Source organism: Passer montanus, unplaced genomic scaffold, assembly GCF_014805655.1.
Source record: "Passer montanus isolate IOZ18808 unplaced genomic scaffold, ASM1480565v1 scaffold131, whole genome shotgun sequence".
In the NCBI taxonomy this organism is placed as follows: domain Eukaryota; kingdom Metazoa; phylum Chordata; class Aves; order Passeriformes; family Passeridae; genus Passer; species Passer montanus.
Genome location: NW_024359944.1, coordinates 943,303 through 969,036, shown reverse-complemented (window position 1 = coordinate 969,036; position 25,734 = coordinate 943,303). Strand labels below are relative to the sequence as shown.

Genomic DNA, 25,734 nt, shown 5'->3' with positions numbered 1-25,734 from the left:
TTAATCCCCAAAACAACACAACAGCATGCTATCAGAGAACCTCGGCTTTAAAAGCCCACGTGGTCACCAGTCTTGGAAGGCACTCAAAAGATCCAGCCATATTCTGGCTGTCAAAGAGCCTTGATATATTCCTACCCAGGCCATAGCTGCAACAGCTCCCACACGAACTGCCGTGCTTTCATTGCAGTTCTAAGGGACAGCTTAATTATCACATCTGTTTGCAGGCATTCCCCACACAGTGCTAAAGCCCTCTTGCTCAAGAATGGTTAAGCATCCCCCGGATTTTCATATTCCAGCTCAAACATGGACAACTATTCCAGCTCAGCCCTTTGCCCCAGGTCTCACACAAGGTTTAAAATGCATCTCAAGACACTGAAAAGGAAGGAGGAGGGCACAAAAGGAGTCGCAAGTGTATGGAGAAGCTATGACAAAATGTGTATTCTTTCACTCACAGAGAGCAAACAGGAACTCACCCATTGCACATTCATCCACATCCTCAGTGCAGTCTGCTCCCTTATGGCCCTGGGGACAGGTGCAGATGTAGTTTCCATTCACAGGGTTGGTGTCACAGAGAGCACCTTTCTGGCATGGATTGCTAACACAGGCATCATCCAAGTGGCACAGAAGACCTAAAGAAGCATCCAAGAGTTTATTAAAATAGAGAGATGCAGCAGTTAGACTGTATTTTACATAAATTCTGTGTCCTGATATTTCAGATAGAGAAACAGTGAGAAGCTTGAGTAATATCTTACAGGCTTGAGCCCATGAACTACCATAGGGAATTCATCACACACTTATAGAACACCATATTTAAATACAAATTATGTTACTTTAGAGGCGTCTCCAGCACTTCTGAAGCAGGAAAATGGCTGACCATTATCAAAATCTCAGCCTTGGAGCAGTTAACTAATTCTTCTCTCAATCCAGCATGATAATTTTTCTGACATCTGAAAAGGTGCACATGAAGTTCACTTTAATTCAGATATGCAGATCACTTTTATTTCCATGTAGTCAGGAGATACACTTTCACCTAACCTAAACCAGAAAATTTTCTGCTATACCAGTGAGGATGCCCAGGACCTAAACACAATCATGTAAAAATATCTACATTTGCTTTTTGGATTCAGACAATTATTATAAAGTCATAGAGCAAGTCACACTCATGTGCAACTTCTCAAGCAAATACAGATTCTGCTAAGGGCTAGAAAAAGATTTTTCCTTGCAACCTAAATTGTACTAAGGTTGTCTTCTAGTCTGGCACAAATATTTCTTTGTCCCAGGCTAGAGGGGTTTAACAGCTCTTTGCTCACAGACAGTGCTTTCCCTCCTGGTGGTGAAGTGCATAAAAAACCCACACCGCTTTAAACAAGTGGCCAGACTTGTGCAAGTCATGCGCCCTCACCTGCCTTCCCCTCTGGACAGATGCAGGAGAAGGAAGCCACCCTGTCGATGCAGGTGGAGCCGTTGGCACAGGAGGCAGTGAAGCAGTCGTCGATGTTCTTGCTGCAGTCGTCCCCGCTCCAGCCGTTGACACAGACGCAGGCATAGCCCCCGTTGTGGTTGGTGCAGGTGCCCCCGTTCTGGCAGGCATTGGGCTGGAGCTGGCATTCATCCACATCCTCGGTGCAAAACTGGCCTGGGGCACAGAAACAAGCAGGTTTAATGGCACCTCAGATGCTCGGACTCACAGAGGTTCTTGCACAGACAATGTGACCAAAGGGAATGCTGCTCTCCCCTGATTGCTGCTCCTCAATTCAGCAACCTCCAGTGCCAGAACTTCCACAGCACGGTCATCAAATCAGGCAAAGACAACCAGCATTCCTAAACGACCCCAAAGCAGGAGCTGGGCTGCAAATGACTTTGAAAGAATGACTTTAAAAATAGTGACTTTAAACACACACAGTGCAAGCGCCAGCAGGCAGCCTGCAGCACATTGGAGATACATCCCCACCTGTGAGGAGGTGAGATGCAAAAAGAACGAAGGGCTGCCTGCAGGGCAGCCAGAGGGACTAACAGAAAAGATGGCATGACAAGAAAATCTTGGCCAAAGAGAATCAACAGGTCAGCAGCAAGGTCACACCTGTCAGGAGAACTTAATTCTTTCCTGTATAATTATTCAATGATGATTACTCAGTGAGGAAGAATAGAATTCTTAAAACTCTTCCACCTGAAATATTAATTTGCCTTGTCCCAGGTATTGTACAGACAACCACAAATACTTGGGGGTTTCTTGGTTGTTGAGACATTTTTTCTTTTTTTTTTTTTTTCCCCCAGTAACAAAATAAGTAGTCTAGAAATGTTCTTACTGGAGATATTAGAGAGAAGAAAACAAATGTACACTCTCAGGGAGATTTAAGGAAAAGGACCAAAGGACCAGTAAGAATGAAATGATTTTCAGAGGATGCTGAACTTTACAGACACATCTATAGAAAGCTCTGCAATTCACATTTAGTGAAGTTGGTTTTTTTTTCTGAAGTCCATCTTGCTTTGACATCAAAATCTGGAGAACCTACCACTTGCAATAATATTTTGCTTCCACAATTATTCATCTTCCACATTAAAGTTGCATAGTTTACTTTTAAGCCAAAATTGTTTAGCTGAAGTTTCAAGTAATTTTGAGTTTCCTGAGCAGATAAAACCTCACGAGCACCAGCCCTTTTCTTCCCAGGCTGGCATATGGGTACACATGTGCAACCACAGAGTACTGGTCACAGTCCACAATCTTCTTCTTGATAAACTATTTCTCTCCTTTCCATTACATTAAAAACTCTCTAAGCACTGTAAGTTTGCCTTTTTTTTTTTAACACTTCTTGGTAACTTGCTTTTGCCACCCTTCCTAAAACATTGATAGGATACACACAGCACCAGAAAATGGCCCTTTGTCAGAGGGTGAGATTTGATTTGTTTGATGTGACCTTGCTCAGCTAACACCATCTCTCACTGGCTTCCAGCAGCACTGGCTTTCTGTTATTTGGGTCAGGGCTCTTCAGTAATACACAGCATCAGAAAATGGCCCTTTGTCCAAGAGTGAGATTTGATTTGTTTGATGTGACCTTCCCCTCTTGCCCAGCTGACACCATCTCTCACTGGCTTCCAGCAGCACTGGCTTTCTGTTATTTGGGTCAGGGCTCTTCAGTAAATGTGCTTCTACCACAAGATTTCTCTTCCCCAGCTATGCTATCTGCTGCACATTTACATTTGCATGGAATTCCCCATGTATTCCAAGAATAAGAAATTCAAGAGCAGGCCACAAGTCTTCTCTGCCAATGCACCTGGGCTCCAGTTTATTCAGGCTTTCCAAATTAAAAATAGTTATCAGATGTTGTTAAGTTACATTGTTTATTAATGGCACAGAAATAATGATGCAAGAGCACAGACACACCCTCCTCCAATACACCAAACAAACATTTATCCTGAGCAGGAATCCAAAAGCATCCAAATGTAACCATCTCCATCTACTCCACTCATGATTCCTTTTGTTTTCAAAGTACTTAGATACATCCTAGCCTTTGATCCTGTGACACTTGGAATTTTTTTTTCCCACTTAGGGGCAAAGAAATAAAATGATTAAAAGAATAAGTTGAATAAGTTGCACAATTCCGTTCTGTGCCTTTGTTCCATTCTTTGGTAGGACTACTCCACAACAACAATTTTATCACTTGGAAAACCATAACAAAATTTTGACAGCCATGATAATTACAGTAGAGTTTCCAGAATTAATCTTCGATTCCCAGTTTGCTCAGCGAAAGAGTTGGAGAGAACTTGATCCCTTGCTATTGTTATCTGCAAAACACCTCTGTGCATTATGAACAAATCAAGCATGCATTTGTCACACTAGAAGTGGTTTGTTCAGGAGCTCTCAGTGCTGGCTTATCAGTGGCCACCCTGGAAAGAGTCAGAGAGCCGGGGCTGGCTCTGAGCAGCCACGCGTATCGCGCAGCTCAACACAATCCACTCCCGTCAGGAAAAAATAATCAAGACGTTATTTGCTTATTGTAAAAGTGATTTTCCTTCTGTTCTTGGAGGGGGCCCAGCCCAGATCAAAGCACTCCCTCTCTGAGGAGCCCTCGCAGCGCTCACATCCTTTTGGCTCAGCCAGCCTGAGCTGCTGCCACCAAAGCACGAAGAGGTTTTCAGCCACAGCACTCCACAGGGTGGTGCCTCAAAAAATCATTTGCCTTTAGACTGGCTGAACAGAACTAAATATACAAAATGCCACATAACTCCATACACAAAATATAGCATTCTCTGGGCTTTTGGCAAGGGCAATTGAGCATGGGAGTACGTGCTGTTAATTTGTATCTTTTTTGCTGTCGGGGGATGTTTTTTGTTGTTGTTTGTGATTTTTTTTAAGCAAAGATGGGCTGACTAATCACCCATATAAACTATCAGGGCTTGGTTCTGACTTCCCATTTCGAGTGTCATTGGTAATACCCAACACCTAGGCCTTTTTTTAGTATTTTTTTTACTAGTACTCACTCTCCACTTCTAGCAAGGACAGCACCAAGTGACATCATTGATGTCCTTGCAATAACCCTATGTTCTTGGCTATTCCATTTATTTCGAGTGTCACTGGTAATACCCAACACCTAGGCCTTGTTTTAGTATTTTTTTTACTAGTACTCTCCACTTCTAGAAAGGACAGCACCAAGTGACATCATTGATGTCCTTGCAATAACCCTATGTTCTTGGCTATTCCATTTTTCTGCAGCCCTAAACTAAAACAAACTTTTAAAAGGTTCATCAATGTCTCCACAAGAGAAGAACACAGACCTTAAACTTCTACAAGAATGTGAACTGTATTTTGAAGATATGCCAGATCTGAGCTCCTTGAATCTGGTCCTCACTTGGCTTCTCTAATTTCTAATGCCCCTCTTGCAATACAATTGTATCTGTGTTTAATTATGACTATGAATCAGAGCTGCACCTGAATGCAATTTGTTTTAAAAACAAAGGAAATCCAATTCAATATATTAAGAGGCATAAATGAACAATTAACTATTGCATTTTACTATTGAATATTTTAATGAAAAGATCTTGTTCCTTATTGAAGACTTCTCTCTACCAGGTTAGTTAGATTTAAAATAAAGTGGAAAGAGTTCTCATTTCTGAAACAATTTAATTATGACATGCTGCTTTGTCTTAACTGTAACAAAATAAATATATTTATTTGCAGCCATGTAGCTGGCAAGTTTGTTTTCTACTTGTTAAGAGTTTTAGGAAGAATCAAGTCTTTCATTCGCAAAATAGAAATTCAACTTCCAAGGGCAAAGTCCATTATGGATTGTACAAACTGCACAGTGAAATGCACATGTCCATAGCCCAAGCCACTTCTGAATGCTTCAACCACTGAATGTTAATTCATCTAGCTGTGTGTTTGTGCAGGTATTTCTTTCCTTGTGCTCTCACTAGTTTCAATTACATTTCTAAAAGACATACAGTAAACATAGCCTGAACTACTGAAGTGTGAATAAACTTACAGTACAATATTTTGATGGAAATGGGGAAACAGACATAAAAGACAAAAAGAAAGGAAACACAACTTACTCCAAGAAGGTAATGAAAACCTAGCCTGACCTTGATATTTGCAGAGCCTGGGAAATCAGTAAAATGCCGACTCAGGTTCTAAGTGACCTTGTACAAAGTAAACAGCAAGTCCATGTGGTATTTCAAAATTGAAAACTAGAAGTAGAAAAAGGGAACAGCATTCAACTCTTAGCACTTTTTGCCCACTATGAAACTAAGTTACTTCCTGCATATTTCCCCTCAGAAAAGCCATATGGAGTAAGTCAGACATGTTTGCTGCTTTGATTGCTCCCATTTCCAGAGCCTCAGGAACTGCAAGGAACTCCAGGAGCTCCTCTTTTGGCAGACACAGGGTTCAAGGCCTCCCTCAAGTAGTTGTACCAGATCTCATTGATGAGAAACAGCCAGCCCTTCTCCTTCTTTATGTTGGAAAGAAAACAAAGCCTGATTTATACAGGTAAAGCAGCAGAGAAAATTAGAACAATGCTACACCAAAAGTGAGGAGCATTAGCTTGAACAAAGCAGCCAGTGAAACAGCCACCCTGGAAAGCAGCACCAGACATCTCCAAAAAGCTGATCCTACCAAACCTTAGAGGGCTGGCATTAACTTCAACTCCACCTGCATTGATCCTGTAGCCTAATGCAGGACCCTCAGACAGTTCAAGCAGAGGACTTCATCTTTGCCAGAACATTTTCCAAAAAGGAGAACATTTTCTTGGCCTCTTAACAGCAGGAAAGTCTGCTGATGCTCAGCTGGAATATCAGAGGCTAAAGCTCCTGACAGCAGATCTAATACAGTTTAATCACTAAAAACATTTTGTAGGGCAAAGGGCAAATACTTTCCTGTGCCTTGGAAAAAAAAAAAAAAATCAGCTCCTTGAAAACTGAGCTGAGAGGAGATGGCAATATCCCATTTCTCTCAAAATCACAACCATCCCAGTACTGGGCTCAGACTGAACTGGAAGTCAGAATATCTTACAAGTTTAGTGATACTGGAAAGGCAACTTGTTGAGAATCACAAACTGGTGCCTGAGGTCTTAAGAGACCCACTGGAAAGGGAGCATCAGGTTTCAAGAAGCTTTTATGCCTTCATCCACTCAGTAGCTCAAGAAGTTTGTCACTTATCTCAGACACAGCACACAGGGAGGAGGTCACTAGCTCTCCTGAAAGGGCTACCTGGGAACTATAAACCACATCTAGACAAAAACTCTTTGAAAGAGTAGGTTAATTCATGAAGTATTCCAAAGATTGCTGTATGGGTTTTGAATACAACCAGTGTAGCTCAAAAAGGCATGGCTCATTAGAACAGTTTGCATTTTTAATCCAAGTTTCAAAGGCTACTAAGTGAGAAAGTGAACGGCACCTTATCAAGACTCAAGAAGGGGCTAAGAGATAAGGAACAGTATTTGTATACATGACCAAATCTAATCGTGGCAGAAGGTCATCAGTGCCACACTCCAATGCACCAGGCAGTTTCTTCCCCTCTCCAACCACACGTGTGCACATTCAGGATGCCAGCTGGCAGGCCACTGCTGGCTGGAGAAGGACACTCCTCTGTCCAGTTCTCTCTTGCAATGCAAGAAAAATGCCTGCATTGACTGTGTAACCCAACATACATCCAGCAGCTCAAATCTCGGTTTCCTCATGCTCCTGTGCGAGCCTTCTTGGCAAACAGAAAGGGAAAAATTGCATGGAACCATTGAGCCTTCCAGGAAAATGGTATCTATGAAAAATACTCCAGCTTCCATGTTTCTGCATTATGTATTTGTAAAAGCATTCAGTTCAATCCATAACCCACAGAACTATCCATACTCCTTGAAACAGTTCAGCAACATTTAATGCACACAGGCACTGGAGTGTCTAATTAGTGACCTAGAAGTGATGAATCAGTAGGCAGTGGTGGCTTTAACAAAATAACATTTCTCTTTTCCAAGAGGAGGCCAGGGATTTCAGACAGATTCAACCAAGTGAGGCTGCTGGGCAGTGCAACAGCAGGCAAGGCTGAGGCACAAACACCAAGCAAAATACAAAGGCAGACTTGCTGCAGAAGGTTTGGGTTAGGCACTCCTTGAGGAAACACCAGCTTCCCTAGAAGAGCTCAGCAGGGAGCTCTGCTCAATCACAGCTTTAATCAGCAAAATAAACACCGCTGAGCAGACATTTGACTGCAAGGAACAATAACTAATGCAAACACTGGTTGTGCAATGGGGATGGCACAGCCTCTGTCAGAAATACATTTTGCAGCACTGGAGCCACCACCTTGGAATAAAAAAGAGGTAGAGTTCATAGCCTGACAGACCACTGGAGAGAAGAACTTCCTAGGAGACTTACAAAGGAATTGCTACCCACAAAGGGAGAAAGAGAGCTAATAAAGAGTGCAATACATCAGTTATTGCAGGGAAGATGGCAGTCTACAAAAGAAAATATTTGATTGTTTACATAATTTGCTTTATTGACACTAGATATCTCAAAGCAGAGAACTGCAAACTTCTCTGAAGGAGAGTCTTTATCCAGACCAAAATGTCCCAATAAACAGGCAGTACCAAAAGTGATCTCAAATGTGATGCCCAGATCACATCCAAATTCTAGCCCCTTCAACAAAGCCACCTCCACATCTCCCTGCAGGCAATCCAGCAAATGAGACTGATACTTTCAGTTCCAAGGATGGCTTTGGAGGCACACAGAATTCCATGGACTGCACTGTTTGCACCTGCCAGACTTGCATGTGTGTTTAGTAAAGATCTTCCCTGCTTGAGTTTTACAGTCATTCCCCCAGAAAAAAGGACTGAAGCAAACTATTTTCACCTTTCATGAGTTTTCTAAAAGAACAAGCATCTCAGCTCTCAAAAATATGCTCCTTCCCCAGGATCTCACAGCATCTTTCTTCCAGAGCAGCAATGCAGTAGCAGCCATTCCCAAACCTTAGGTGCTGGGGTTTTGGTTTTGCTTTCATTTGATCTCAAATAGATGTCAAATACCATCAAAGAAACCATAAAATTTAATAGTTGAATATAGAATTTGGACACTTGAAGACAAATATATAATTGTAATGAGCAGAGCAAGCATCTGTGTTTATTTTAGGCTAATATGGTAGAGAAAAGAGTTTAATTTCATAACCACACTGGGAAGCATGCAGTGGAACTAATGGGCTTTTACAAGGGATTTTACAAGCCCCAAATACAAAACTCTGGGCTTTAAGAGACTTATGCACGGCCTGATCCATTAAATACTGCCCTAAATCACTCCCCACAGACTACTGGGTAGAGAGAGCAGTCCTGACCAAGCTCTTCAGAGGCAGCAATACAAATGATCAGAACACAAGTCATTAAAAATTCATTAAAACTGATGCACTAATGACAGACTGGTTTAGTGTGGTGATGGCAGGTGAAGTGACTGGGGACAGGAGCAGGACAGAGAAGTAACCCACAGGAAATACACATCACCAAGCTGCTCTCTGCTCTGTCCTTCTCTTTACCTCCTCTGGAAAATCCAGTGAATCAGGGAAATACCAAACAAGTGAAAAGATCTGCAAGGCAAAAAAAAACTGACAGCAGGAGCCAAAACTTACAATGAAACCTTCATATTCTCAAGCTATCTCAGCAACCCATCTTCAGTAATTACCCAAAGACAAATCACCTCATTTTAAGTACAAGGGAAGGGACAGAAACTGCCAGAAACAAGTCAGCTGGAGATGCAACAACTGTTACCTATTAGTCTGGTCTCACAGCAGACATCCACCGACCCAGCCTCACCAGAGGGGTCTGGCCCATCTTGTTTTGGTGCCAAGCACATAAAAGAGGTACTGAAAACCCAAGGACATCTCCACAAGCGATCATCTGGCACATCTGACTGCGGAGAGTGTTTCCCCAGCTGGAAGGGCACCAAAGGCGTGAGGGCAGTCTGTCATCAGACCAGCTCAGCTGTTCACACCTCAGGTGTTTTATTGCTGCTGCCTCCCACCCAAGGCCAGGGAATGAAAAGCAGCACCAAGCAAACAGGAGGTTGTGGTAGTGCTCCAGAATCCATACCGGATCAAGGACTGAGGGTGTAACTTTTAATGCCTCTGGAATCCACCCCCTCCGCACGACACCGAGATCAAGGGCCACAAGAGAAACAACAACATAAAGGATAAAGTCTGTTTGTGTCCAGCACTTCGAATCATTTGTACACTCAAGCTTGGAGCTGCCAGCTCTGGAGGCTGCCACGTGCTCCCTGCTCCCTTTGTATCTGCCAGTTCAAACACGACAGAAGAAAGCGAACCGTGATCCCTCTTGGCCTCTGTCAGAGCTGTCTCTGGGAGACACCACCACAGTGACACCAGCCAACTCATCAGGCTCGGCAGAGACAGATCCCAGCCAGTACCAAAGAGGCCACTCTGCTTTTTAATAAAGCTTGGAAGGCACCAGAAAGCTGATCACTGCTGCACTGCTGGGGAAGATGACGGCACTTCTCATGGGAGCGTGACCCAGCCTCCCTGAGCTCACACAAAGGTCTTGGGACATCATCTAGGATCACCAGGAGGGACAAGAGAACAGCCCTGACAGGGCCCTCTGGCACATAACCATCAACACTCTCTGTAAAATAGCAGGGATGTATATTGAATGATTTAGGAGACTGGCATGTTCAATATTTATCATCCATGTCACCTATTGTCAGAGTTAGTTCCTCTACATTTAAGTACTCCAAGAAGGCAGCATTTTTGGAACACTAAACTAACATGACTTGTCACTGTGTACTTTGGTGACACAGAAGCTGAGGAAAGTGGTATTTGGCAAAGAAAGTTTTAAGAAACAAAATACCAGAACACATGACCTTACATTAAAATGTTATATATTGGCCTTTTGATGTTTATCCCCCTTCTTAGAAAAGTCAGTGCGCCCAGAGTTTAAGACTGGGACTTTCAAAGAAAACCAAGGCAGGGAGCAAATATTACTCTAATTAAATGGGAATAAAACCCTTAACACCCCACTTTGAAAATTCCTGCCTAAAGCTCTGCAGAAAAAGTAACCCTTGTGCTAGTGTTTAAGAGCATATGACCAAGCTAACAGCTATTTTAATTAAAAAGCACAGCGCTGCTGCCTGAAGAGCTTTTCTGCTCAAGACAAACATTTGCTGCTTAAGCTGGAGTTCTTTGGTGGAGTCAGCTGTTAGCACACTGTGCTTCCCTTAGAGACAAAGGTCGCCTAGATTTTAAAATATACAGTTCATTGGAGCCCTCTTTTCAGGGGAAAACAAAGCCTAAATAAATACAACTGCCATGGGAGTCTCGCCTTCCCAGCCACAGGGTAGAAATAATGAAAGGGAGTGAGCAGGCCAAGCCTGCATCTGAAACACTATAATGCAGATCTTCCAAAACCCACTTGAGAGTGGCACAGAGTCCCCCAAAGCCAGAGACTCATCCCCCAGCTTCTGATGCAGCAAACTGTGCAAGAGACTTAACTGTGCACTGCTTCTGAAACATGATTTGGGCCAAAACCAGATGCATGGTGAGCCTCTAAAACACTGCAGACTTTCCAGGGGAGCAGGAGTCTTTCTTAGACATACAAGAAAAACATAAGCATTCATAGCATTTAGTACTGATAATCACTTAGGCACCCAAGACATCTTTCTAGACCCAAAGCTGCACAGGTTAGTCAACAGAATCGACAGGTGCATTTTAAACCAAGCTTTGTTTCTTTAGATGAATTGTAGCTAGAATGACTGAGTAGCCTTTAAATTCTCAGATGGTTTCCCCATGTGTGCAGAGGGACACCCTAATCTTCCATATGACTTTGAGCCCTGGACTGCCATCACTTCCCTCTGTACCCACTCACTGTGAGACTGCTCTGCGAATTTGAATTCCTGATCCCAGGGAAAAAAAAAAAAAAAAAAAGAAGATAAAAGGCAAGAAAGGGGGGAAGAAAAAGCAGCTGGAAAGGATTTTTTACTAGATTAGTGAGAAAGTGGCACACTCCAACAAACCCCAGAGCTGGCTTAAGGGAAAGGGAAGAGTGTCTGTGAGCAGGGAGAGAAGGTAATGACATTCCTCCTCAGACCACAATGAGGCTGAAGAACAGCAGCATAAAACAGTCCTCACATGGCACTTTATCCTGATATTAGCCAGGATTTTTGGGTAACTGACTCAAAGCACACTTACACCAAATTCTCTGGCCTGTCATGCACAGGGAATAGACTTCACACGTTCACAAAAGCATCCAGGACTGTCTCCAAGGAAAGGAGGAGCTTCATCACACATCTGCACCACTGTGCTTTGAAAGGACCCAACACACACAGGTTCTAACAAAGGCCCTGTCCTGGGACAAGATAAAGCCATCTTCAAACAAACCAACAATCAGTTAGCATTCAGCAACAGGAAAGATCTGGGGCAGTTTCACCCAAGCACACCCGAGACTGCCCTGCCAGTTCGAAATTTATGAGATTGATAATCACTGTAAACATAAGAAATACGAGAACTTTGAAGGTGACAAAACCACTGGTGACAGCAGGAATTTCACATCATTGTTTTCGAAAGGCAAGATTTTATCTTTCCGGAAAAAACAGCAAAATGAGAATGAGAAGGCAGGCACTTCAACAGAAAAGGAGCAGTGAGCTCTGTTTGAGGAGCAGGAAATAAGACTGAAGGCAAACAGCATCACAAAGGGTAGGAGCAAGCAGAAAAAAAGAGTATTTTTTTTAAAAAATGCATAGTTATGTAGCCCAGCCTACCACCTGTCAGGGAATTACAAGAGGCAGATGGTTACCAAAAGGAATTGGGACAGATTCTGTTTCAGTAAAGGTTGCTTCAATCCTACTTTACACAAAACTTGTCTTGATCAGATGCAGTACAACTTCTTGATTTTTCTAGCAAGGAATGGGACTGCTTCTCTGTGCCATGAAGCACAAACCATATTAATAAACACTAGAGAACATCACCCACAGCACAAAGATTGAGACTAAAACTACAAACAAATATTCCCCAATAAGAGTTGACAAGTATTTCAAAGCAGAGACTGTTACAAAGACAGCACATCTACACTGTCAGGTATTCTTAGAAAATTTAACATCTTTCATCTTTGGCTAATGTTTCCTTGCAGATATGGGTATTTGGGATTTTTTTTTTAAAGCACTACACAATGTCCTCTAACCTCATGATCTCATTGGAAGTTTTTGTTTTTCTGAAGTGCTTATTCTCACAGTTTAGCCCTGTTGAGCTATAACATTTATCAGGACAGACTCCTGATAAATGACAACAAAAAGGACAACAAAAGAGTTGTCTGCTCAGCTCTCCCCTCTTTACTTACCTTAGAGATGATTTAAAATGTTATAAACCCCCTGTGTGTAAAGGATGGACCTGCAGTTATGCATTTCCTTACTGCTGAATAACTGATGTTTTATTGCATACTCCTGTCAGCACCAACTGCAGTTCAACCTTTAAAAAACATCATCTTTCTCTCCAAACTACTGCAGAAGTCCTCTATCCGTCCTCCCTGGTTTGTGCCCTGCCCCAGTGTCACCTCTTACGTCTCCAAGCTGGATGTGTAGTGCTTTCCTTACCTCCCTGATCTCTAATATAAGATGCAGGGAAGGGATTTGAATGCATTCAGAAAAAAAAAAAAAGCCTCTTTCACAAAAATTGCTACTGAGATGACAGAGAGGAGTCATAGAAACTTGCACTGTGCATTTCAGACAGGACAGTTCCATAACCTTCATTGTTCAAACAGCCAAGCTGCTGCTTCCTAAATTGTGAGAAGATTTTTATTTCCACACTGACCTAATCCTAGAAAGACAACAGCCTTGAGAAGCCACCACCTAAAACCACTGCTGCACTGATAACCTCAGCTGCACCATAAACAAGGAATTCTCAGAAAGCCCATTCCATTAAACTGTGCTAGAGAGCCACAGGAACCTCATGCTGGGGGAGCTCCTCTCTCTTTCCAGGGTTTCCCTGGAAGGAAGCATCCTTCACACACACAAGGTTTTCTGGAAGTGCCATCCACAGAGGAGAAAGATGGCACAAGAAAGGCCACAACACTGTCATAACTTTTCCCATTGCTACTCAGAACCCACGAGAGGTTCAGAGAGGGAACCACCACAACTGCATTGCAAAGAATAGATTGGGGAGACAATCTACCACAAAACCAAATAGAATCACAGCCTAATGCGTGTGATAGAGAGACCAAGGTCTCTTCCAGGGGAGTTGCAGAAATCATCCCTAGCTGACAGAAGACATCCACCTAAATCCTGTAAGCCAAGCTAAATTGATGATGCCAGAATAATCCCTTGGAGACTGTATGCTCATGATCATTACACCCTCTGTGCTTGGGAGTAAGACAGATTAATTTGCTACTGACAGGTGCCAGAAATCATAACAAGGGTTATAATTTCTGTGGGATGGAGCAAGACTATAGGGGTCACTAAGGGTTTGTTGTCTCCACACCCAAGCTCTCATGTTTTCCTCTACAGGTTTCACTTTCTGCAGGCTTTCAGGACATGGAGAAGTAGTGCAGAAGCAAGGACACTTGCTCATTGAGGGGAGGACTCATTTTCTCCTATTTGCACATAGTTTCGAAGAGCTATGCAAGCTGTGGTGCACTTCACTCTTACGTGGTTTTCACTTCATTTAAGAATATAGAATTGTTTTAAGTTAATGAGGGTTCTTAACTGGCAGCCTCCTTTGCATTTAATGAGAAACTTTTTACAACCAGAATTAATGTTCTCTGAGGAAAAAGGCATTTAAAAAACTGGTTTTAGGTCTTTTTTTTTGTCCTATGACTTTCAAATAAGGGCAAAACCACACTCAGCTGAAAAAGTGCGTCAGCTAAGAAAGACTAGTATGACTCAAAAAATCAGCCCATAACCGGAGGTGTTTGTTTATTTTTGAGGTATGGACACATTTTGCAACTAAATACGACACTGAGTTTCCTGTAAGCTGCTTCCTTATATTGTGCATAACACTTTCTTGAAATTCATGCTTTTTTCCCCTTCAGACTCTGAGTAAAACCAGACTCATTTATGAAACAAAAAGAGCTTTGCTAGTCAGAGAACGCTAGATAAAAATAACTCAAGCAGGAAAATAACAGTAGCAAAACCATAAGCTTCCCATATATACACTGCTTTTCTCTCCTTTTCCCCCTACCTTTCAGATTTGTCCTGCTTCTCAGCAGCACTAGTATAATCAACATGATCATTATCAGAAATACCCCTACACGTATCAGCAAATGCCCACAGCTGTAACAGCAAAGCCACGCTTTGTGCTTTTGGAAAACACTTCTCCATTTACAAAGTGCAAATCCACCCGAGAAGCGCAACTCGTGCGGAGATTCTCCCTTGCTGTGGCGCTTCTGATGCCGACAGCTTTTCCTTGAAGGGTTGCACTGGCCCCTGCCCCAGCAGCCCTGCACGTACCTGTCCACTGGGGCGGGCAGCGGCAGTTGTAGGTGTTCACCCCGTCCACGCAGACGCCCCCGTTCAGGCACTTGTGGTTGGGGCAGTCGTCCACGTTGTGTCCGCAGACACTCCCCTCGAAACCTGGGCAGAGAAACAACAGCAGGCTGAAAGAGGCTCCCAACCTCTTCTGAGGAGAATTCACCCCTCACGCAGCTTCCCCTCCTTTTCTTTTCTTAAACATTTGCCCTGTTCACCTAATCCTGATGAACCCCCCCCAGCAGGGCTTTGCTGAATGCCTTTGCCAACAGCATGCGGGTCAGGTGACACAGTTAAAACACTTCCACCATGGGTAGATGGCCAACTGTGCTTTCACAACCCAAAGGACACGAGGAGTTTCTCTTTCAGTGACTGAGGAGCACTGTCATTCAAAGCAAACAAAGTGAAGACCAAGACATTTTGATTACCATGAGATAAACTTGTCAATGCCCACCAAGCATCAGCCAGGACAAGTTTTTCCCATGGCAAAAAAAAGTGCTGGCATTCATTTCATGGATACCTCAGCACAGTCTGCCTTGGATACGTCAAAGAAAAGTCTTTCCTTTGAAAAGGAGTTTCTAAAGTCCAGATCTGGCTCTCTTCAGTGTTAGACAAGTCAGTCAATCCACAAATCAGCCACCACCCAAGCGATGCTTACACACTAAGCCTGTCTGAAAAACAGAAGAAATCAGATACCCTTCCCCAATGAAAATCCAGGCTCCTAATGAACACACTGACAAAATATTCTTGCTAGAGCTCCCTCTCCTTTTCAAAGAAGGAGAAGTGGGGACATTAGGGAAGGGAGCTGTCAGTGATGTGTCTTCCCCTTGATTTCCCCTGCTGATTTATTTCATGCTTCATTAAATAAACCTGCCATTTCTGCTGGATGAGAGAGCTATTTATCAAAGCACAAGTGGAATGCATGCTAATGTGGATGAAGTAAATGATTCCAGAACACCCATGTTAATTTAAAACACCAGCCCTGCCTCTTCACTGCTTTGGAATGCAATATTAACATGACACAGTTCTCTCATCCAAAATCATGCTTTAACCCCTCTACTTTTGATGCCCTGTTCCAGATGCTTCCATAACATCTGTGTCAAGTCACACAGACCCTCTCAGTAACATCTGGTCCAACACAGATCGTGCTGTGTGGCAGATGAGGTGGAGACTATAAAGCTCTGAGCCAGCTCCTCCAGACCGCTGCTGCTCTCAGGAGACTTGAGGTGATTCATGTGCATTCCCACCTCTTGAACTCCTCCAGCTCTACAGAAGAACTGGGAAGTTCCAAGCTGTATCAAGTGCATTAGCATCAGCAAGGAATGACAGACTCAACATTACAAAACAAACAAACAAACACAAAACAAAACAAACAAGCAAAAAAACCCAAACAAACAAACAAAAAAACCACACCCAAACTACAAGACCTTCAATATTACTCCATCCCTTCAAAGCCCTTTCAACCTCCACTCAAGATCCTAGAAATTTCATGACAGTAGGGAAGCTTAAAACAAATAGGAAATATAACATGCTTTCCCAGAGTCCCAATCATTACAGCAGCACATTCCTGGCAAAAGCTGCTGAGGAACAACCACCAGGGAAAACAATTAGCTTTAGATCCCCATGTTTAAAAGTGTATAAAGCTACCAAGCTTGAGCAAAGGCTCAGCTGTAAAACACAGGGGTGTCCTATCAGCTTGTGTTTCAACTTGGGAGGAATCATCCCACTGACCACATATTGCACTCATGCCACCACGTGATCAGCATGGAAATACACCCACAACCACAAAGACAAAAGGTTTAAGTTCTTATCTCTTTGGTTTGTATAATATGAAGACCAGTCCTACTTTCTAGTAAACAAATTTCTGACAGCAGGCATTTAAACTCCCTCACTGTACTTCACACATATTTTAAAAAGAATTATTTGCAGAATAAAGCATGGAAGTCACCCCACCACTAAAATCTCACCAAGCCATTCTATATTTTCACAGTTTAACCAGTTATACTACAAAAGAGCTGCTCTGAGATATGTGAGCTTTTCTCTAGCTGGGTCCCAGGATCTAATTTTGCAGTTATATAACCTGACTCTCCTCCAGAAAACCACTGAGTTCACTGTTTTAATGTATTTGGACACCTGACACTGTTTCCTGCTCCCCCCTGTGCTGGGACTCACATGTTGTCCTGTGTTTTCTCCCTGCACGAGAGCACTTTGCAATCCATATCCTGACTTTTGCTCCATATCTCAAAGCACATCAAACTAAGGAATGAGAATCTCAAGGGGAAAAGTGTTCCCACTGCTAACAGCATGTTGTTCTTCCCCTAGTACACAGACTGACACAAGCAGATAACTTTAGTCCTATGTCATCTGAAATCTCCACCCTGTTGCAGAGCATCTGATCCAATTCCCTCCAAACCTTAGTCCTTTAGCCTTATTTCAACCTATCAATTACACCTCACACTTTCTAGGCCGGTTTCAGGGCCAGTTAGTACCGGGGACAGGAAATCATGCCTGAAAAATGTCATGTTATTTCCAGACTTAGGGCCTGCTGACAGCAAATCAGGGATGCAGGAGCTAAAACTAAGCTGGGCTGCTCACCTGGAGCAGAGGGGCACCCACCTGAGCTGGGACCCCAGGGCTGCAGCCACGGAGAAGCTCAGAGCTCGGGGGAAGGTGCCCATGCCCAAGCCCCAGCACGCGGAGCTCTGTGTGCCTCGGTCCCGCTGGTGGCACGGCGTGATGCTTGGCCAGGAACCGGCGTGAGGTGACTTCCTCTTGCCAGGAAGTGCTGCAGCTCTCACAAACAGCTCCTGCAGCCTGACAGATCGCTTCCTGAACAAGCCCTTGGAATTCCCTAGGGTCCTTATCTTAGTTAATGGGTAATTATTTTGATGGATAACAATGAATAATCACTTTCCCAGCTAAGAACTTCCTCTATTGACTTGTTTAACATTCCATTAAAGGTTAGTTGCCAAATGAAGTCCTTTTTTGTCAAATATTTATAACTACGAGCTCATTCTTATATTCAAAGGAGTTGGTAATGCTTCAGGTTACGTCTCCTACAATGAATTTTTTTTTCACTACTACATTGTTATGATTGACCTAACATGCTCACTTGCCTACAATCCTGCTCCTACCTAAATCAACAAAGCCCAGAGGAAAAATTTTTAAGCCAAACGGATAAAAAATGAGGATACCTTCCAGACAGATGCAATAACAGTAGTGCATATACATAACTTCACTTGATGCTTGCCACCAAATGCTGACTTAACACACATGACTTCATGGATTACCTAATGGAGGATTTGTTTGTGTACATCCACAAGTGACATGGGAACCTGGGAATTTTAAATAGCAGCTGGACTACACTGTACATAAACAGTACTCGTGTGACAGCAGAAAACATAGCTGTGACACACAGCTCTGGGTTCTAGGTCCTTCCTACTTTTTCAAGCTCTCATTCTCACCTAACTGTATTTACAAATAAATTAAACTCACTGAAAAGCTAAGAAGGAAACATTTTCAGGAAACAAGAACCCATTTCAAGACCAGTGCAGTAGTAGCCTAATTATGCCTAAACTGCTGCTGGGGCACAGTTTCTTCAAAGTACTTTTACAGGTCACAAGACGCAAAATCCTATCAAGAACCACTCCAGCAGTTTGAGATGTAACTGCCTCTTGCCTCTGTGGCCAGAACACTCAGTGATGGCAGCATCTTAAGGCAGTCCAGAAGGACCAGAGCAATTCCATTTATAGTCACAGTATCCTGGGCATTGCTCCAATTCAGAGAGGGAGTCTGAAGTGGAATTTCTCGTCCATAATCTTGGCACTGTCTTCCAGAGGAGCAGGCCTTGTTCACATCCTCCCCAGGCGTGACAAGCCACCATTTCTCTTCTCTTTCTGTTGACCTTTCCTTCCCAGACAGAACCTTTTCCAACACTTTAGAAATTCTGCTCTGCATGCTCTGCACTAAGGGGGGAAAGAAATGGCTGGGTGCCCTGCCTTTATCAGAGAGTTTAATGTAAGCATTTGGGCCTCTCCAACAGCTCCCTTACTTGCTGGTTTTCAAATGACTGTTTTTTAAAAAAAAATCGAGCTAGCCAACTTAAACAAATACAGGAAATAGAAAAGTAAAGACTCTCAGAGCCACATTAACTCACCCCCACTATACACACTGTGTAACAAGTCAAAAAAGACAGCTAATAATCCAAAACGTGTGAGGAGTGTAGGTGTGTAACTGTTACTATAGCAATCTCATTTCCATTTCCTGACCGTATTTCAGCCAGCCCACACACTTGTCTAAGGGAAAATCTGCTCCTACTCAGTCTCGTGCCCCTGTAAGAGAATCTCTAAAGCAAACTGTCTCATCAGCTTGACAAGATCAAGTCCTTCCAACTTCATATCTCTCCTCTTCCTCCCACCACACTGCCCCTGCATGAGGCCTTAAATCCTTGAACCGCCTAAACAGATCTGACTTTAAAGGAAATGCTGAATTTCTGGACAAGACTGTTAATCCAGAGATACTTGGTTTATAATTTCATTCTAAAAAGATGCAAAGCAGAGAAGCAATAAATTTCTCCAGGGCAATGGTTAGTTAAGATACTGCATTTTCAAAGACTCTTTCAAAGCACTCTCCCTCCAAGCATAATTTGAATAATTGCTTTCAAAAATAATGATCCATCCTTCTACTTTTAGACTGACTTTGCTAAATTCTTCAAAGTCACATGCTTGCTCAGACAACCCAGAAAGTCGTTGTACAGACACTAAGGTTGCTAATGTACATTTAAGGTCATTTGAGCCAACACCTCAAGACAAGGGTCTTCAAAAAGAGAAGAGTTTTCACAAATTCTAAATGCCCTTTCCACACAGACCTGTGACTCCAGATGATCCTCATGAGAACACAGCCACTCTATCTTCATCCCAAACAGTACAGGGCAGCTGAATCTTTCACACCAATAACAGCAGAGACATGCTTAAGGGAAGAGAGAGTTTACTTTTCTAGATTACCACACACCAAGTCTGTGTGTGCCAAACTGCAATACACTCAAGTAGGAAGTCTAGTCAAAAGCATTTCCAAACAGTCAGTTTCCCATGGAGTTGAATTACTCAGTAAAAAAAATATCAGCCTAAAAATACTCTGAATATGCAAAGACAACTAGTAGGGCCCTGTGGTCAAGGCTGACAAGTGGACAGGGAGGAGGACAGGATGAAACCAGCATCCCACCCAGGCGACACATGGCCACTTGTAGAGGTGACAAAACCAGTGCAACCCCTGATCCTGAGCTAGCATGTCATCCCTGCTGTGCATGAACTTAGGGCAACTAACAGCATCAGAAAACAAGCAATCAAAATTTATCCAGAGACAAAAAGGGTGTGGTGAGTTGGAAGTGATATCCTCTCAGATTTGGAGGAACTGGAGAAGGAAAAAACAGAAAAGAATAGAACTTAATGTGTCTTAGGGCTATAGATGGAGAAGGGAAAAGACACATGTGCATTCTTCAAACACTGAAGTTAACTGAGACCTTCACTGACACAAAACCACGTACTTGTAGATGCTTATGCACATAGAATTTCACATTCTAAATGGGTGTTATGATATACCACCCTAATCTCCTTGAATCTACCTCGCAGTCTTTACCCATGATTCTCTCACTCCAACTGGACTCCAAAGAAATCTGTAATTTCTAACCGTCTTCCCCTTCCTTCCTTTCTGTGTCCTGTCAGAAATTGACCTCCTGCAGAGCTCCACACCTTGCTGAGATTTGTCCCTTCCAGCTGACACCACGCAGAAACCCCAGAGGAGCTCTTGGCAGAGCAGCAATTAACCTCCTGCAGAGCTCCCCACCTTTGGGATTTGTCCCTTCCAGCTGACACCACGCAGAAACCCCAGAGGAGCTCTTGGCAGAGCAGACACAAGGCTACGAACGCGAGCCTCACCTGGCAGGCAGTTGCACTCGAAGGTGAAGTCGCTGGTCTGGTGGCAGGTGCCCCCGTTGAGGCAGGGGGACGGGGAGCAGGGCACGTAGACGCTCTCGCAGCGGTGGCCCGTGTAGCCCGGCCGGCAGTGGCAGCGGAAGGAGCCGGGCAGGTTGGCACAGGTGCCACCGTGCTGGCACAGGCCCGGCGTGGCACACTCGTTCACATCTGTCTCACACCTCTGGCCAGTGTAGCCCGCCAGGCAGCTGCAGGAGAACTTATTCCCAGACACAGTGCAGGTACTTCCATTGGCACAAGGTTGAGATGTGCAGGCATCAATCCACTGGCATTCCTTTCCTTTAGGAAATCAAGGCAGATTAACAAGAAGTTATTTCTGTAGAAAACAATACCTCTTTAATGCTGCCTCAAAAATTTTACTGAATTAAATCCTTACATTGCTACAGGAAAACTGATGTCTGCTTTTTACCCTATTATATCTGAAATGGAAATGAATTTGTGGTTACAGTATGAAACCATTTACTGGGTTGCAGCAAGATATAGAATATTGTGATTTATAAAAATGACCTGAAGTCATACTACACACACTGACAGTCACTCTTCTTCTACCTCCCCTTCAAGAGTGAAAGGAATAAATCTCCATACTTCCTTTCAGGCATCAAAATATTCTTTTCCCACAGAAAGATTTTGCTGGCCAAATTTGCCTTTTTTTTTTTTTTTTCTAGAAACTGGACTCTGAATTCAAAGTTTAACAGCCACTCCAGAGTAGTTTCTGCATTCAGTTTTCCCATGTGGACAACCCCACAAGATCCAAATATTTTTGTGCTTACGTGTAAAGGGTAGGGAGTCTGATTCCCTATTCCCCTTTGCTTTTTTTGGTCATGAAGTCATTTAGACTTCCTCTCATTTCCTGTGCTGGAGCTAGAAAACTTGAGAGCATATTACAACTGCCCCAGAACACTCCAGGGTGAAGCTGTTCCCAAAGGAGGGGGTCTGGAGCACAGCTGCAGAAGCCCACCTGTGAAACCTGGAAGGCAGACGCACTCGTACATGTCCTGGCCGTGGGGGTGACAAGTGCCTCCGTTCAGGCAGGGCTGGGACACGTAGCAGAGGTGAGATTCCGAGTACTGGCACTCCTCCCCTGTGAATCCTGGAGCACACTTGCAGGTTGGTTTTCCTATCAGGGATGCAGCTTCACAGGTTCCCCCGTTCTTACAGGTGTTGCTCTCACAGGGGTTTCTGTACTGACAGTAGTCTCCCAGAAAGCCTTCTCGACACCTGCAAGAGAAGATAAATGAATGCAGCCATCCCACCTGAAGCCCTGCTGCTCTGGGAAGATTCTAGGAATGAAGTCCCATGACCACCAAAAGTCCTGAAGTTTGCCATAGCTGATGGTGACCCTAACAAACCTAAAGGCTGACGTCACACATGTAACAGGGACTTCCTGTGGGACTGTCTCAAATGAGACCACTGAAAACTTAAGGGCAAATGGTGAAATCGCTCATTGCAAAATAAATACCACATTCAATCAGGGCTGTATCAAGCAGAACCTTGTTTTTGCACTTCCCTTCAAAACTTCAGTAAAAGCCTAAGAGTTAAAGAACTGCTGAGTAACAATTCCTTGCACCTACTCCCATTCTAGCAAGCACCCTTTTTTAGAAGAAAACCAAGCAGTTTAATAAGGCATTAACACCAGGTATTATCCATCTTCCAAGAATATTTATAAACATTGTACAAACGCAGTGTCTGGGGACCTGGAGATGTGCAGCAGCTCTTTCTGCACAAGGCTCCCGTGAGACAGGAATACACTGTTATCCTCATGCTGATAAGTGCATCTGGGACTGGGGCTGGCTGCAGCCTGCACTCAAATAGCAACACAAGCACTGCAGTCAGGTCTCCCACGCCCCTGGCGAGCACCCTAACGACAAGGTCATTGTTCCTCTGTCTCCCACAGAAAAACGAGTACACACACACTATCTACAGCCAGGGCAGTATTTTATACAAAGATCTCCAACTGCAGAATAATTGCAGTTACTTCTCTCTAACCTAAACTTATGTCAATACAGTCTGACTATGCTTGTCAGCTGTAATCCATCTTTTAACTGGCCTTTGTACTATAGATTTACCATTTAACTTCCAGAGACACAGGATCCAGGCAAGCAAGCCTGCACAGCCCACCTCCGTGGCCCCCCCAGGTCCACTGGCTTCTCCCAGGTAGCAGAAAGGGTACATACTGGATAAAAATAGCATCTAACACACAGGATTGTGCCCTAGCAGCTCTTTCTGTAGTGCACAGCTGCCTGCTGTAACTGGTGAGTAACCCAAGAGAACACGTATGTAATTGTAAAAAAAATCAGAGATGAACATCAGATATGCTTTGTTCCAGATCAGGAAAGGGGTAATTATTAAATCAGTGAGTTACTCATATCTGAAGGGAGGAGATTCCAACTGCTAGAAACACACAAAGTCTCCAGTCCTCAAGCAGGAATGTAACAGTAAAGAGACTGCTTTTTTCCTTATGCACTTAAAAGTGTATGGTAGATTGGAGGAAGAAAAAAGCAAAACCACATCAACAACAACAACAACCACCACCATCAAAAAAACCCTCAATAAAAAAGAAAAATAAAAACCAAACAAAAAACATTACAACAAAACTCCACAACTACCCAGACAGGCTCTAAAAATCAGTTGAAAAATCAAAGAATGGACATGAAGTTGTGCTTAACAGAATCCTACAGGAATCTGCCTTTGTTCCCATGCTATTCAACACATCTATTGATTACTAACAATGGAAAACATCAATGCTGGTCAAATATGTAGGTAGGAGAGAAGACAAGTTGTTGATAGAGAGTAGCAACATGCTTAACAAGGCAGTCAGCACCCAAAATGCACTTTAGCACTGCAAAGTCATACACCTAGAAACAAAGCATACAGGACATCCCCCCCAAAACAGGAAACTGAGCTGGCAACAACACTTGCTCTGGGGATTCCTAACAGCCAATAAATGTGAATTTCTAGTGCGACAGTTTGGCCAGGGATACTTTACATGTACAAACAGCAAATATCAAGAAGGAATAAATGAGATTAGGCTACACCTGATAAATGCTTGGTACAGCCACTGCATCAGTTCTGGAGTTTGCTCTTTAAGAGGGAAGAGCTCAAATGAATTCAAAGAAGCCAAGAGTAATGATTAATAGAAAACTCTGGCCACAATGAAAAGCTCAGGTGGCTCAGTCTATTTAGCAAAGGGAAAAGGGAATGAGACAGTTGATCAAAAGCTCCAAGTGTCCACTATGAAATCCATGGATTTAACAATAATTCCTAATCTACAAGATCTGGGATAACAGAACTGAGCATTTAAAACTTTAATATAGATTAATTGAAATTAGAAATAGGGTAGTATCTTTATTTTCAGACACAGTCTCTCAGCAAAGAAACAACTGGAAACAACGCATTTAAGGTTGTAGTGGAATTTCTCCATCACTCATGCTTGTTTAAAAGAACACCAGGATTGGCTGTTGTCTCTCAGCAGTGGAGAGAAACAACTGGAACAACGCATTTAAGGTTGTAGTGGAATTTCTCCATCACTCATGCTTGTTTAAAAGAACACCAGGATTGGCTGTTTCAGGGAGAGTATGCACGCTAGTTCAAACAAAGCTATTCAGAGAGGTTATTATCCAAGTTATGCAAGGGGTCATTACTAGATGACCACAACTGTTTTTTCTCATGTTAAAATTTATTAACTAGCTTTAGCCATCTGTCTAAAGCAGGAAAGTCATACATGCACAATTGTAATTTACCATTGCACACACCCAAATTAGGCTCCTTTCACCATACCTTAATACTTTCAACTTCATACCCAAGAGCAGACATGAAAGGAGAGATTTTGCAGGGCACGGCAGGATTAATGAAGTCACAGAAAGCAAATCCTGAGACAGTGGCAATGCAGAACAGCCTCTACCTCCTGTGCCATGCTCGGTGAGCAGCCCAAGGCTGTGGGTCAGCGTGAGCCACATCACACGAGAGGCAGTCCTGGGCTATTCTGGGCCCAAACCATGCAGGCTATAGGCTTCCTTTAACATCCAAAACCTCCCTTGCTTAGGCTGGAAAGCAGTCCAAACGCCAGCGGGCTACAGCACGGCTCTGTAGGAGCTGGATCCCACCGAGATCTGGCAGCCAGCAGAGACAGCTGTGCCAGGAGCTGGAGCACGGCTCAGCTCCCACGGCACCAGAGCCTGCACACGCAGCTCTGCCTCTGCTCAGGGGCTGGCTGGGCAGCCACAGCCAAGCCACCTCTCTGGACATCGCTGTGCAGCCCACGGCTGTGTCAAGACAAGCTGAACTTCAGCCCCAGAGCCTCACAAGCCTTGGTTACAGGGATTTCTCCCGGGGTCATCACTGCACCAAGCTCCTCAGACAGCACAGGCACCTGTAGCTCTCTTTGCCACGAGGGAAAGAGCAACAAACGAGAGCTTCACAGAACCTGCCTAGGCCATCTCATCAGAGCTCCTCCAACTCCACCAGCAAGTACAAAATAAACCAAAACACACCTAGAATTTGAGTGCTAAAGCGCTTTTTCATTGAAAGGCTGTAAAGCAAACCAGAAAGTCTAGAGGAACATCTCTGTTTTGTCCACAAGTAAATAAACTCCCAAAATATGTCTTCTCTCCAACCCCTAACACTCAGGGACACTGGAAGGTGCATTTGGCTGTTGCCCCTAGACAAGAGGGAGAAGGCAGCCTAAATACTGATTAAGAGTATTGCTGGTATGAATTAAAAGGAAAGCTGAGATATGTGCTCTGAGACAACCATCACCCACAAACAGCCCAGCATTTTGTACACAAATGTTCTGGTACAAAGTTGAAGAGCACTCCAA

General features: G+C 43.5%; 1 protein-coding gene across 3 annotated transcripts in view; it reads right to left on the bottom strand.

Annotated features, from left to right (window-relative positions):
• Positions 1 to 25,734, bottom strand: part of NOTCH2 (notch receptor 2) — a 73,545-nt gene that overhangs the window by 41,487 nt on the left and 6,324 nt on the right. For all 3 annotated transcript variants that reach the window (XR_005626535.1, XM_039699257.1, XM_039699258.1), the window contains exons 2-6: positions 21,877 to 22,136; positions 20,862 to 21,197; positions 14,911 to 15,033; positions 1,403 to 1,636; positions 474 to 629 (exon numbers count right to left, since the gene is read on the bottom strand). Coding sequence is in view for 2 of the 3 variants with exons in the window: in XM_039699257.1 (XP_039555191.1) it covers positions 474 to 629; positions 1,403 to 1,636; positions 14,911 to 15,033; positions 20,862 to 21,197; positions 21,877 to 22,136 (1,109 nt within the window). In the remaining variant the exon portion in view is untranslated. The remainder of the gene's footprint in view (positions 1 to 473; positions 630 to 1,402; positions 1,637 to 14,910; positions 15,034 to 20,861; positions 21,198 to 21,876; positions 22,137 to 25,734) is intronic.